Source organism: Alexandromys fortis, unplaced genomic scaffold (assembly GCF_014885135.2).
Source record: "Alexandromys fortis isolate MF-2015 unplaced genomic scaffold, M_Fortis_MF-2015_v1.1 scaffold_121, whole genome shotgun sequence".
Lineage (NCBI taxonomy): Eukaryota > Metazoa > Chordata > Mammalia > Rodentia > Cricetidae > Alexandromys > Alexandromys fortis.
This window is the reverse complement of record NW_026068037.1, coordinates 1,386,826-1,402,254: the sequence shown is the minus strand read 5'-3', so window position 1 is coordinate 1,402,254 and position 15,429 is coordinate 1,386,826. Positions and strand designations below refer to the sequence as shown.

The window sequence follows — 15,429 nt, the reverse complement described above, 5'->3', positions numbered from 1 at the left end:
GCCATTTGGCTTGCCAAAATGGCTTCCCAGCAAGACCCTGAAGGCACTTGCACTTTTCAATGACCATTGAAAAGGGACTTTTGTAATAAGATAGATCATAATAATGTCCCAGAGAGTGAAGGGACAAAGCAGAGAGCTGTGACTCATGCTAGCATTTGTGGAAGTGCCACTTTTTCTAGCAGTCACAAAGAAAAACACTCGAACTGTCAACACATAACAATCTGCAGCTTTCATGTTTTCCACAAATAAAATTAAAAGGACAGCAATAGGAGATAGTTATTTGCATTAGTAAAAATAAATAAAAGGCTACACTTAATATTTTTTATTTATAAAAATTTTATAAATATCTAAAAGAATCTAAAATCCCAATAGCAAAGAACACAACCTAGATATTAATGCTCTATGTCTAATAAATATTGAAAAGTCCATTTCTTTTGTTGATCAGACTGGTGGATTTTGGAAAGGAAATGTTTAGAACCCGCATAGGTGTAGGGAAAGAGGAACACTGATTTGTTTAGAATTTTAGCTGCACCACTTCCTGGAGAGCAGTTCAACAAGGTCTGAAGTGGCCACCCCAGAAGACTCATCCTGACACCCCATCTTATTTTTCTTAGTCTGCCATAACAATGATCAGTGTTCTCAAGACTATTTCTCTGGAAACATTATTTGCAAAATTACTTAAAAACAATATAATATAACTAAAAAAACTAAACAAGGGTGCTACAGAAAGTTCTTGCTAACCAAATATGAAGCCCTAAGTCCAGATTCCCAGAATGTACATAAAAGCCTGGGGCGGGGGGGGGGGGCGGTAAGCCCACAGGGTAGGTGGCTTCAGTAAGTAGACATCTGTGTGCCCCTTCCGTTTATTGAGGCTAGAAGCCCATGACCCAAGAGCCATCAAGTTCTGTTTCCAGTTGGAACTCTCTTCCTGGCTGGCTCTTCCACCTGGGAGTAGGAGGAACAAGTAAAGCACCATGGGCATCTTCCCTTCCAGAGACTGAGCTGGGTTAGGGCTTCAGGAGGTCATTGAGACTCAGCAGTGGAGACTGAGCTGGGTTAGGGCTTCAGCAGGTCATTGAGACTCAGCAGTGGAGACTGAGCTGGGGTTAGGGCTTCAGCAGGTCATTGAGACTCAGCAGTGGAGACTGAGCTGGGGTTAGGGCTTCAGCAGGTCATTGAGACTCAGCAGTGGAGACTGAGCTGGGTTAGGGCTTCAGCAGGTCATTGAGACTTAGCAGTGGAGACTGAGCTGGGGTTAGGGCTTCAGCAGGTCATTGAGACTGAGCAGTGGAGACTGAGCTGGGGTTAGGGCTTCAGCAGGTCATTTGAGACTGAGCAATGTTGGCAGAATAAATTGTTTCACAGACAACTCACTAAATGGGACCCTTGCTTGGAGTCGGGCCACCAGCATCTAAATTGATCCTCTTTCTCATAGTCATGTCTAAATGAACGCAGGACAAACCGCACCACACCCCAGAAGAAGGGGAGGCACGTGTTCTGCAGGGCAGAGGCTCTGCCCTGTTCCTTCAGACCCCATCTCTAAGGCATTCTCAAATGACACTGGCCACCCAAGTAGGCTTGTGGACCTGTAGAGTACACAGGAACCACATTTTCAGGGCTAAATCATTTGAGAAGCTCCCCGCAAAGCAGCTCTTGACAAGGGCTGCCAGAAGTATCCTTAATACATCAACCACATGGCACCCCCAACGCCCCAGAATTAACGCATCCACAGCACAACTGACGAGCTCAGATTTGACACATTGAGTCTATACAGCCCTTTAAAAAATCCCATTTACTTAAATATAGTTTTTCTCCAAAATCTGTGATTTGCCCTGGGTGAGTTCTTCCCAGTGCATCCTGACCCCGGAGCATGAGCAGGAAGGTAAGCCCGTGAATCTGACGGTGATTGCCGACGAAATTTGGGCTCATAAAATCAAGGATATTATTCAGAAGCGTGAGGTAATTTAGTCTCATTCATTCTGGTGGGGCTAGACTCTGCGGCTGTGTATGCCGTCTCTAATTAACATTCTGAAAAGATGTTCTGATTGGGATTATTAATGAATGCAGTGAAAATTCTTGCTGTTTGTAAGACTTCTGCCACAGACAGCTCAGACACCCCCCAAACCAGCTTTTGTTGTTGTTCTTTCCAGACGCCTTCTATGGCCTGACAGATGGAGTATTCATCTTTGAAGCTGTTTCCACAGAAGATAGCAAAACCACACAGGGCTATGACGCTATTGTTGTGGAACAATGGACAGTCCTGGAAGTAAGTGCCATACTGCCTCTGGCTGCTTTTGTCTGGGGAGAGATTGTTTCATGACTTGTTCCAGCTGACTGTGAGGCTGTTGCCGGCTGTGCCTTTCTTCTGAAAGGGGGTTCACCTGGATAAACCCTATAAGGACCCTCTTGATCCTCTTATACCCTGCCCCTCAAGCTGGGGTAGACTCCACGTCTCTCTCTACAAGAAAAACACACATCCTTGCATATGTCAGACGGCTGGGTGGAAAGACGGTCGCCTTTGTTTGATTTGCATATCCCTGTGAACACAAGGGTTATAAAGCAGAGCTCCTCAGGATACTGTAAGAGGGAGAGCCAGTGGTTGCAGAGGTAGAGTCTGGCCCGCTCCTGCAAGCCGTCCGTGGAAGAAAAGAACAGGAGCTCTCTGCTCAGTGAACAAATGAGGCAAATGTGTTTTCACAATTAGGGTCTCTTGTCTGAGGTTTCAGCACTGCAGGATATATTTGAGAAGTAATAACCATGAGGGCATTTGTGGCTCTAGGGAAGAGAATTCTCAATCCACGTCCTTGGAATAGCTGCCTTCTCTCTAAGGTTTTCTGGATTTTCTCCAGCTGTGAAGCATGGATGTACTAATTGAGTCTCAGCTCCCGACTAGACCGGCATTTCTCAAGGGTGACTTTTGTGGCGGGGTAGTGTGTGCTTTAATCCCAGTACTTGGGAAGCAGAGACAGGCCAGCCTTGTCTTCAGAGGGAGTTCTAGAACAGAGCTCCAAGGCTACAGAGAAATCCTGTCTCAAAAAAACAAATCAAAACAAAACAAAAAAAGAGGAAGAAGAAGAAGAATGACGTTTGTGTAAGACTTTTGTGGAAGTCACATGCAGAGTTTCTTGAGCGTAGATGTATGGGACCCACCCTGGAAGTGTACTATCTGCCCAGATCACTAATAACAAAACACCAAAGACAGGGTTTTGTAGCATTTGGAAGATGGGAAAGTCCAAGGTCAGGGTTCTCCCCACCCCCTGCCTGGTTTCTGTTCCAGGGTCTGGCCTGGCTTGTGGACAACCACTCACTCAGAGGATGCCTATGGGCTAGAGTCAGTGAGCTCTCAGGTGTCTCTTAGGACATTAATCCTAATAGGTCAGGGACCCACTCTTGGGACCTTATTTAACTATAATTGCTTCCTTAGAGGCCTGTCTCTGCACTGAGGGTAAATTCAGTTAGGACACAAAACATTCAGTCTCTAACAGCAATGAGGCCAGCCCCAAGCATTTGTATTTATAATACCCTGGTAATGAGTCGCTGCCGGTGGCTGGAAGACGAAACTCCAGGCTCTCCTCTACCTGTGAGTCTGTCCAGCTGGGGACAGGATTGCAGAAGGCTTAGCGCCCTGAAGAGGCTCCATTGAACACCCACCCGGACCCATAGGCAGCCCATCTCTGGGATACACACATGTGGGCTTGTTGGGAGCCATTCACACCACCCTGAGTCCAGCTACATCATCTCCTTTCCGCCATTTGGCCTGTAAAAGGTTTGTTTCCCCTCAGGCCTGGACAGGTACCCAAACGGTGCTGGGTTTGGAGTTCAAGGGGACACACTGAGGCTGATCATCCTTTTGGATAAAGCTTTATTGGAATAGTCAGTAACACCACAGACATACATGCCAGAGGTGGACAGCGTGGCAGGAGCTCTGAGGAGAGTTCAGGCCTATGAGACAGAGTGGGGTCTGTTTGCGAAGGGAAAGGTGTCATGGCGTCTGGTCACAGTTGCGTATACTACAGTATGTACCTCCGGCTTTTCTCTACTTCTTGGGCAGGAGGGGAGGTATTGCAGTGTTGGGAAGAGAGGAAGGTATCTTGCTGATGAGTGACTTAAAGAGCTAGGAGGAGGGGCACATTTAATAACCGTGTACCCAATTTATTAGTGGGGAGTGGGAGCACTGGTAGCCTTCAGATATCTTGGTATCTAAAGGTGGCTGGGGCCTGTAAACTTCCTTGGGGAAGTGAGAATTGGGTTGCCATTTCTCCTAGAATCCTGGCACTGAAGTCTGTTCGAGGTTAAGAGCCTCGCGTAGGCTCATCTGGGGCTTGACATCTCCTTCACTGAAGCTCTGAGAGAGGCTGCCGCAGATGGCTGTGATCTGACCCCCCCCCCCACCCCACACACACACAACATAGCAATTCCTCTCAGCTTCCAGTCGGCCCTGTTTTAATGACAAGCACTGTCCTCCCAGGCTTGCCTCTAACCTCCTGGGCTCTAGATAGTATCCAAGGTGGGGGTCACAACTTGTACCCCAAGCCATCTTTGTTCACCTGTCTTCAATAAGCCAATCGCAAGAGTCAGTTTAATAGTGTTATCCAGGGGAAAAAGAGAGAGAGATTTATTCAGTGTGGCCACACTGGAGCGAGGCCCAAAGAGTCAATGACTCCACGAGTCCATCTTTATGGTCCTGAAGAGAGATTAAAGTTTAACATTCATGTTGCCTAAGTTTTTGTCAAGTTGACAGATCTTAAAGTCCTCTGAGAAGAGGGAACCTAAGCTGAGAAAATTTGTCCTTGTCAGATCGGCCTGTCAGCTGTGGGCAATGCCATCACTGGGCATGTTGGTCCTGGGATATGTAAGAAACTAGCTGAGGAGGCCATGGGTAAATAATAAGCCAATAAGCAGTACTCCTTCATGGCCTCTGCTTCAGCTCCTGCCTCAGCTTCCCCAGTGAAAGACTATAAGCTGTAAATTCAAACCCTTTCCTCCATCCCTTATCACAGCAACAGGAAGCAAACCAAGACAGCATTTAATCAGTCCTGGTCAGGGTGTGGCCCCACCCACCTCAGTCCTGGTCAGAGTGTAGCCCCACCCACCTCAGTCCTGGTCAGGGTGTGGCCCCACCCACTTCAGTCCTGCCAAGGTGTGGCCCCTTGCACATCACTGCCTGGTCTTCAGTCTTGTCCTGGAGGGTGGTGTGAAAAGCTAGAGCTGTGTGAAATCTCTTCATGGGAGACAGGCTCCTCTCCTGCTGGGGCCATTTCCTTCCCAGCATGCGATTCTTGGGTCCATTGTTTCAGTGGTCTGATTGAGAGACAAAGGTTTCTTTAGAATGCCCTCATTTCTGCCAGGCCTGCTCCATGAGTGTGAGATGCTATTGTTGGCGTTTTCTCCTTTCTCACCGGTGAGAGCTGGCCTGCCCCTTTATTCCCGCCCTGCTCTCAGCCCTGTTCCAATTCTGTCACTATGTCTTGGCCCCCCTTTTTACACACACACGCTTTCACCAGGGAGCCAGTTTTCTCAGCCCTGAGACAATGCGACCTGTTAAGAGCAGGAAGCTGAGAAGGAACCTGTGCAGGCGTGGCCCTCCATTCCCAGCCCAGCCTCTCAGTGCAGAGAGGAAGCCCACTCCCTCCCGTTCTGTTTCTCAGTGTTGTAAGTGGACTCTGGCAATGATGTCTCGAAACCAGGACAAAGGAAAGAAGAAACTCTGGTCTGATAATCCCAGATCTGGAGAGTGAGATCTGAGGATTGCCCAGAGCTCAATGCCAGGCTGGGCTACATAGCAAGATACTGTGTCAGTTCCCAACCCTAAGGAGAAAGTGACTGTAGGCCCTGGCACACAGAGCCACTGTAAACGGTAGCCCATCAGTTGCCTGCTGTTGCTCATGACACGACACAATTCTCCACCTACGGCTTTGGTCTTCATCTAAATAATTTTGGCTAGGGTGTGTATGAGGACAAATTTCAGCGATTGCCAGGGCTGAAGGGGCCAGGTTATGTATTAAAACCAGGTCTCAAAGAAAGAAAAAGAAAATAGTTGAGGGGAGATAGAGACATGACTCAGTGGTTAGGAACACTTGCTGCTCTTCCAAAGGACCTGGGTTCAATTCCCAACACCCAAATGTCAGTTCACAATTGTCTGTACCTCCAGTTCCAGGGGATCTGGCATCTTCACGTAGACATCCATGCAAGCAAAACCACCAATGCACATAACAGATAGATAGATAGATAGATAGATAGATAGATAGATAGATAGATAGATAGATAGATCATTTAAAAAGAAAGAAAATAGTTGTGTTATCCTTAATTTTAAATCCACAGCCTAAAGTGCTTGGTACCTGGGAGGAGGATAGGACATTTGTATGGGGGATTTTCAGTCTAGAATCTGAGTAGAAAGGGTAACAGGTTGGAAAGATCAATTCCAAGCAAGATAAGGGGAAAGAGATAGATGGGTGGACCAAGAATCTCTTTCCATCTGTGTGTCTAGCGTGACAGACCAGAAGAATCTAGATGCCATTGTCAACTCAAACCACAGCTCTCATCTCAAAGGGAGTAAGAGATAGTTTATCCTGGAGCCATTGTGAGAAACTGTGGCCTGAGAACACAGATTTACATTGTCCCAAGTTCCATATTCCAATGTGGAAGCTTGGAGAAGTTTTATGGTTTTATAGAACCAAGAGAGTCATAAATCAAGACAAGTCTAAAATACGTTGGTGAGGACATCAGAGAGTTGGCTACAGGTGGGGAGCTTTTCTATCAGCCAACGATGCTGTAGGATAACGTTCTTAACATGTAGGGTTGGTGGGAGGGTCTTCCAAGTTAACAGATGTTGACGTTTTTATCTGTAAGTCTCAAGATGTTAGTTCTAACACAGGTAGGCAAAGAAACTAAGCGAGGATAAGGTAACTAGCCCCTGGACCCATGACACTCCAGTCTCTCCACAGGCCTACAATTTCAATCAGTCAGTCGGTCTCTGTAGACACAGCTTCTTTCCAGGAGTTCTTGTTTGCATCAGTAAATGCTACCATCACCTCCCTCCCTAGGGTATGTTCGAGTTCATCAGTGCTTTCATGACATCTGGGGCTAGATGTCAATGGAAGATGGGAAGAAAGCATGCCGCAGCCAAGTCTTACAGTGTAATCTCAGCTACCCTGGAGGCTGAGGCTTGTCTGCTTTGCAGAGCTGAAGGCTAGCCTAGGTAACTTAGTTAAATCCTGTCTCGAAAAGAAAAGGAGTGGACGTGAATGTAGCTTGGGGAAGGAGCACTTGGCTGGTGTGCATGAAGCCAAGTCTAGCACCAGCACCATAGAAAAGCGCTTAGAGTTGATAAGAGCTGGACTGGCACATGGTAGGTTTATTAGAAAGGTCAGCTAAAGTGAAGGAGTGATAACCAAAGGCACACCTGTTAGTCAGTGCTGTTAAACTAGGATCTCTCAGGTGGAGTCCCACCTCACCGTGTGTAAGGCATGTAAGGTGTGCGAGCAGGGCAATGCTGGCTCCTGCGGACTGGAGAGAGAGCTGAAAGGCAGTACCCTGGATTTTCACCATTTCCTTCTAGACCTCAAGCTTATATTCAGAATTATTTATCCTCAAAAAGAAAATTTAACTTAGTTTCTGAGAAAGGCGTTTAGTCTTCAAAAGATTCAGCTTAGCTCTCTGAAAGAGAACTTCTTTGTCAGTTTATCAGTTCATTTGTCTAGTGCTTTAGAAGATAAAACAGGGACTAAGTAAAAACTCATAAAGCTTCATTCTCAGCCCTTGGCTTTCAGCTTTGTAGTCCAGGCTGGCCTTGAACTTATGATGTTGGTGCTGGAATTAAGGCCTGCACCATCACACCTGGTTTCTGTTGAGACATTTCAAATCATGGTTATGGTGACCCCTGTCTGGAGGTTCATTGTGTGTAAGTTGGCTGCCATGTGTCCCAGTGTTGGGATTGCCATCGTTCAACCATAATGGAGGGACTTTACAGGACACTTTTCTTTCCCAGAGAAACAAATACGTGTGTTCATACGGTACAGAAAGAGTGTGGCCTCCGCAGTTAGTGATGGGAAAGGGGGAGACACAGCAGCAGCAGTGTCCATGACCCCACTGATCTTGCTGTCATAACCCAGAACTGCTCAACACACACTGACAACAAAAGGATCCCGGAAGTGCTAAAGGGACAAAGCCGCAGAAGCTTTCGTGTTAAGCTCTGCTCCCTGGTTGTTTCGACTGCTAGATACTTCTGCGAAGGGGTTTAGATCTAGCTACAGCACATCAGGGAGATAAAAAGGGCGATCCCTTCAGAGCCTGGCCAGTCCTCACCTAATCAGTTCTGAATTCTTCAGAAGAGGCTCTGTTTCCACTACTGCCTTCAAATCCTAGCTTTCACTGTCTTGGAGTTTGCCGCCTACCCTGCATATCTTGCCATTGCTGGCCTCCATAATCATGGAAGCTAGTTCTCCAGAAATACATCTCAGTAAATGCAGATACCGATGTGACTGTGACATCATGTTGGCCATCTCTCAAGAGAACTAACACCACTCCATGCAGTACAAGGCTGCCAGGTAATGGGCTTTACGTCTAACGGGCACATGCTCTACCTTTCAGCAGCCTAGGGAAACAGGAACATCATGCAAGGATGTGTCTCCAAGGCTGCTGTGTAGCGTGAAATCCTCAGTGTGTTTACATAGGAAGAGTCCGTGGGAAACCTGATAGGGACCTGGGATTGAGATCTCATCAGAGTCTGATCTCAGAATAGATCAGTCCTGACATCATGTGGGGTGATGGATTAGAATGGGAAGAACAGAGCCTGGGCCTGAATTCCAAGATGAGAACAAGAGCCATGTTCTGTGTGTCCTCTGGGACATCTCCTGCCGCTGACAGCTTTGGTGTGGTTAGGAGGGGGAGCAAAGTCAGTCTTATCAACAGTCTGAGGATCTTGCCAGGGTTGGGAACCTGTCTGCCAGCTCGCCCTCTATGGTCCTAGTCACAGGGCGGCTGCACAGATCCAGCATCACGTACAAACCTGGTACCTACGGTCAACAGGAGCAGTTCCTTCTCTTCCTTGTGTCCGTCCTTACAAGTCAGGCCGTTTTCAGAAGCCCCAGCTGAGTTTCTCTTAGGCATTTTTGTTCGAGCTGAGTTACAGACTCTCATCACTTTCAGGAGTCAGAGTTGTCTGGCACAGGAGTGTTCGCCACCGGAGAGGCACATGGTCTACCGTGGTGACTTAAGGGAGGTATTTAGGAAGAAGGGACTAAGGTGACAGCCAGAAGGGTGTGACTTTTCATCTGTCCACACATTTCTCTGATGAACTTCATTTTGTTGTATCTGCTTTACTCCAGATATGAGCAGTGGGACCTCTTGAAAAGTTCATCCAACAAATAAATGCTGAGTTCCTACTGTGTGTCAGCAACCATGAGAATGTGGTGGATGAGGGAAATGTGGGCAGGAAGGACTAATTCCCGTTAACTGAAGAGAAATGTGGACAGTAAAAATGGTTCCCACCTCCTGGCCTTTCTATATTCATCAATAATTTCTCATTCTTGTCAAGCTTCCTGTGGGGCCAAAGACCCTAAATCACAGGAACCTTTTAATACTGATGGGGGAAGAGGCAGGCATGCCCCTGTGGTAGAGAAAGGGACAAAGTGAGTTTATGTAAAAGGAGACTGCACATTCATTTCCTGGCCACAAAGACCCGAATAACCACACAGAAACTATATTAATTACAACACTACTTGGCTTATTAGCTTATTAAATAACTCTTATATTTTAAATTAACTCATTTCTATTTTTCTGTGTATTACCACAAGGCTGTGACTTACCTGGTAAGGTTCCAGCATCTAGCTCCTTTGGCAGCTACATGGCGTTCCCTGACTCTGCCTACTCACACACTCTCTCTCTCTCTCTCTCTCTCTCTCTCTCTCTCTCTCTCTATCCCTTCCAGCCTGCCTATATTCTGCCCTGCCATAGGCCAAAGCAGCTTTTTATTCACTAACCAATAAAAGCAGCACATATACAGAAGAAAGCCCATCAAGTTTAGAATCTCATTGCAGAGGAGGGGCAATGAACGAAGTGATTAAAATCCTGTAACAAACACAGTGGCAGGGCCAGTGTGGACCAAGCACGTTTGGGTGTGAGAATGCAGTCCTGTGTGTACCTTGACACTGTGGAGGCAGAGGACAACCTGAGGAGATGATCCCACAGTGAACTTTGTTTGGGAAAGGACTCTCTGTTTCTCCACCGTATGCATCAGCACACTGGCCTTTCTCTGCTTCCTGTCTCCTTGTAGAAGCATAGGGTATGCAGGTACTTATATTATGTATCTGGTTTTATGTGGGTGCTGGGGATTCAAACTCAGGTCTTCATGCTTGCCCAGCAACCACTTTTACCTGCTGAGTCATCTCTCCAGCCTCACAAATACACTTTCCAAAACTCTTTCTTGGAATTGGAGAAATGGCTCAGTGGTTAAGAGCAAAGACTGCTCTTGAAGAGGACCCTCTTCAAGTTCAGCCCTCAGCATCCATGTCAGACAGATTACAACTGACTCTAAATCTACTTCCAGGAGACACAGCATTCTCCCTTGGCCTCCACCAGTACTTGTACATCCTCCTGCCACATATATACAAACATATGCACTTAAAAACAAACAAAACCTTTAAAGAAAACCTATTATGTATGGGGTGGAATGACAGGGATGTGGGCTATCAGGTTCTCCGGGGAATTAGAGCTAACAATGGATGTTGTAGGCACACACACACACCATGAGATTGATTGTAAGGCTCAAGCCTGTACACACTTAAATCCTGTAGTCTGGAGAATGGAGCTTCAGAGAGCCAGTGGTGAGTTTCATGGCCCCAGAATGATGGATGGTCCAGGTCCCAGGCCTTAGAAGCTGACAGCTATAAATGCAGAGGGTGGATGCTGTACAGTGGTGAGTTTCATAGTCCCAGAATGATGGGTGGTCCAGGTCCCAGGCCTCAGGAGCCTGTGGCTATAGATGTAGAGGATGGATGCTGTACAGTGGTGAATTTCATGGCCCCAGAATGATGGGTGGTCCAGGTCCCAGGCCTCAGGAGCCAGCAGCTATAGATGCATAGGGTGGATGCTGTCCAGTGGTGAATTTCATAGCCCCAGAATGATGGGTGGTCCAGGTCCCAGGCCTCAGGAGCCAGTGGCTATAGATGCAGAGCATGGATGCTGTAGCTCAGGCAGGCAGGTGGAGGAATTCCATCTTCACCACCTGTCAACACAGGGTGTGTGAGGGTGGGAGTAGAAAGGTAGGAAATGATTCTATAAGATCCTGATTGTTACTTTTTAGCATTTATTTTATGTGTATGTGTGTACACCCGTGTGTTTGTGTGTGCATGTCGGTGAGCACCTGCTGTGGCACACCCATGGAAGTCGGAGAACAACTTGTAGGAGTCAGTTCTCTGCATATTCCATGGAGCAAAGTCAGGTTAGCAGGCTTAGCAGCTGGCACTCTTCTCCACTGAGCTGTCGTACCAGCCTTCTATAAGGTCTTTTGTAGTAATATGACCGGTGGGGCTGCGTTCCCAGCACCCCGGCCGCCTGGCTAGCTTATGCCCCGAAATAACAACACACAAATTGTATTCTTTTAAACACTGCTTGGCCCATTATATCCAGCCTCTTCTAGGCTAATTCTTGCACATGGACTAGCCCATTTCTAAGAATCTGTGTAGCCCACGAGGTGGCTTACCAGGGAGATTCTAGCCTATGTCCATTCTGGGTCGGAGCTTCATCGCATGTGCCTCAGAGAACAGAGCTATTTTGTGTGCCCGGGAGAGGGGAGCATGGCGTCTCTGCTCCAGAGAGCAGAGCTATCGAGTCTGAGCTCACTTCCTCTTTCTCCCAGCATTCTGTTCTGTTTACTCCTCCCACCTATGTTTTAACCTATGAGGGCCAAGCAGTTTCTTTATTATAATTAACCAATGACCTTCCTCCATCAGTCTTTAAACATACGACACAGACACACACACACACACACACACTTTCTTACAGTTTCTGCAGCGGAGTCCCCTACTTAGGGTTTTGCAAGGCAGCAGTCAGGTCCCACCAGGTTCCTGTACAGTATTAGAGGCCTTGGGGACGATTACACTCAGAAGCTCACTGAGTCAGACCAGTCCCCAGTGCATGAGACTATCGCTTTCCTTACTGGCTATCAGCTTGGATGTGGCCTTTGCTAGTCATATGGCCTTAGTGTGGTTTGGATGCAGCTCATCCTTCAAAGCCCATGTTCTTGGAGATCGGTCCCCAGAGCGACAATGCCGAGAGATGACGCCACCATTTAGAAGTGGGCCTCCTGCAAGGTAGCCATGTGTCACTGAGAGCTCTCTCTCTCTCTGGTATCCCCTCAGTTCCCCGGCCTTTTGCTGTCTACTGGAGGAATTTAAATAAGACACTGGCCTAGGATAGGTGATAGGTACTGCTTTACAGTAAAGTGAGGCACTCTTGTAAAGCTTGAGAATGAACAGGGGCCAAAGGGACCATGGTACCAGTGTAATGGGTTAAATAATAAAATGCTGCAAATCCCTGCGTGGCTGCAGCAGGCCACGAGGAGAGACAGACACATCAGTACAACCAGTATGTACCTTATACAAGTTTTATATTTCTAGCTTCTAAACTAGGCTGCTTAATTTTGAAAGGCTTTTTGTTTTGTTTTGCTTTGTTTTTTGTTTTTTTGTCTAGGTGATTGACAGGCCCGTTTGGATTCGGTTATGGGCAAGGCACAATGCATGTTTTTGTTCTTTACCAGAAAGCTTCCTCCTGCTAGATAATAATCTTATGACCTTCTGGGCAGTTCAGCACATTGTCTCCACCAGGCCTGGAGACTGGAGATCCCATTCTTCACAGCAGCCATCAGTCTCAAGTTTCCGCTCTGGTTTTACAAGCTGCTGATTATGAAGGAGGGGTCCATCCACACCCCCAGGCCTGGTGCTGTCTGACCAGCTCCATAACAATGGAGACCACCTCTGATTCTTTGGAGGTGTTCCTGGGGGAACTTTCTAGGCTCTCCCATGATGTGATGCTCCCATGTTGTGTCTTGGGAAAGTGAGAACCTTGAGAGTGGGTGTGAGCTCCAGCAAGCCTGTGACTCAGGAGACCCTGGGTTCTTAGGATGGTTCTAGGGGATTTTCTATTACAAACTGGAAGGGGAAGTTTCCCTGAAAGGGTGAATCTCCCTTTGTCCTAGGTCACTGATTTCCTTTGTTGTAGGAAAGGTGCCAATCCTCAGCATAGTCAGGGGCAGTCCAAGGGACCTTCTTGGTAGCTGGGTCCCAGAGCTGATCATCTATCCCATCTGTCTCTGTCTTCCTGATTCGGGGGATTACCAGTGGCCTCTCCGAGGTAGTCAGTTCTTGGTGGGAGGAGGTTATTATTAGGTGAGCTCACTCCACGTACTCATGGCCTTTGTCTACATGTGACAGGTTGCAGAGTGGCCCTCACTAGAAACTTAAAGCTGTCCAGTCTTTGACTGTTAGGATCTAAAAGTATTAACTAAAAACACCTTCACCCGGTCTGATGGTAGCTAGCAGCACTGGCTGCTCTTCCAGGGGACCCAAGTTCCTTCCATTCCCAATATCCACAGTAGCTTGTGACTGGCTGTAATTCTAGTTCTAAGACTTCTCTGGTCTCTTCGGGTACCAAGCATACATATGGTGCACAGACATACATGTAGTGCATACATATGGTACACAGACATACATGTAGTGCATACATATGGTATACAGACATACATGTAGTGCACAAATGGCCATGCAGGCAAAACACTCAAGGACATAAAATTAAATTAAAAAGTCTAAATGTCTAACTTTTAAATCGTTAGGAACAGGAATAATCTTCATGTTGCACAAAGGAACTTGGACAGTGCAAAGGCGATCCAGCAAGGCAATTTCTTCTTGCAGAAAGGGTATACTGGAACCCAGGCAAGGCTAGCAAGCACCATGAGCACAGGACAGCCTCTGTTTTTATCCTCATTCCATTGGTGGGAATTGATTTCACAGTCTGATATGATTGGCTACTCAGTGCAAAGAAGAAGGAAGGGGATTTGGGAAATAAAAGTCCCTGCGGGTTAACTACTTTTGATTTAAAAAGAATAATAAATAAATAATAATCCATTTCTCTTATAAATACCCAGTCCCAGGTATTTTTGTCATGGCTCCAGAAACAGGCCTAGTTTCTTTCTAACATATGGACAGTTTGAGTCACATAGAGAAGGCAGGACAAATAGTTCTTCCAAGAGGCCTGAAGAACATCAGGTGACTTGGTCCAGAGGATGCATTCCCGTAGTCAAGTGTTGACTCTTTGTCACCGCCTGGAAGATAAAAATTAAAAAATGTATTTCCTTGAAACAGTCTTATTCTGTAGCCAAGGCCTCAAGCTCACAGTAATCCCCCTGCCTCCATCTCCCAAACACTGGGATCATAGATACCTAGCCCAAGTCAAGAATTTTAATAAAACTGGAAAGGGGCCTGGAGATGTAGCTCAACAGTGGAACACTTAGCTGGCATGTGCAGTGCCCCAGGTGCAGTTCCCCGGACCCCTTAATTCATGACAATAAAAGGTAAGGGCGGCTGGATGGGGCATCCCTGCTGCATTCACAAGGGCATAGTGTAATTACGGAAGGAAGGAGGTCTTTAGTCATGACCCCACGATGTCCTTCCATGCCTTGCTCTGTTTCATGGCTTCCTGAGGTGCTTCTACTGAAATCTGTTTGCTTCTGGTGCTTCTGTTGGAATCACAAATAGTGAGAGGCCGTGGGCCATCTGGCATGGCCGCTGGGGTCTGAAGCTTGGGAGGGCTCCTGGGTGCCACAGGATCCTTCCAGGTGTGCATTTTGCCTGGTTATTGATGACAGCTCATTTATCCTTCGTGCTGAATGACATTGCATTATCTGGGATACTAGTTTTATTCATCCATTATCTACTGAAGAACATCTTGGGACTGGGCTTTATGAGTAAAGCCATTGTAAACATCCATGTGCAGGTTTTTATGTGGACAGAAGCTTCTAGCTCACCTGTAAAGACAGGGAGGTGACTGCTGGGTCATATTTAGTTTGTGAGGGATTCTAAAGTAGTTGTGCCCTTCTGCAACCCCAGCAGCAATGGTTGAGTTCCTGTCGTTTCATTTCCTAGCCTAAACTTTGGTGGTTGGTGTTGTGGAATTCACCATCCTAAGGTGTGGGAGGTTCTCATTTTTATTTGCATTTTCCGAATAACACATGGGCATCTTCTCGTGACTCGCCAGCACAGTCCCCAGTGACTCAGCAGGAAAAGGGCAGATTTACTTGTGGCAGGTTCAGTTCCCCTGTCGTTTTACAGAACTGTCCAGAGGTCTTGGTGCTTTGTGAAGAGGAAGAGCATGGCTCTCTCTGTTTGTTTTTTGTATGCGTGTGTACTGACAACTTGCGCATACAGAATGCCCAGA

General features: G+C 46.9%; 1 protein-coding gene across 3 annotated transcripts in view; it reads left to right on the top strand.

Moving 5' to 3' along the window:
* Rftn1 (raftlin, lipid raft linker 1) overlaps nt 1-15,429 on the top strand; it is a 192,991-nt gene that overhangs the window by 156,087 nt on the left and 21,475 nt on the right. For all 3 annotated transcript variants that reach the window (XM_050165080.1, XM_050165078.1, XM_050165079.1), the window contains exon 7: nt 2,151-2,266. In XM_050165080.1, coding sequence (XP_050021037.1) covers nt 2,151-2,266 — 116 coding nt within the window. The remainder of the gene's footprint in view (nt 1-2,150; nt 2,267-15,429) is intronic.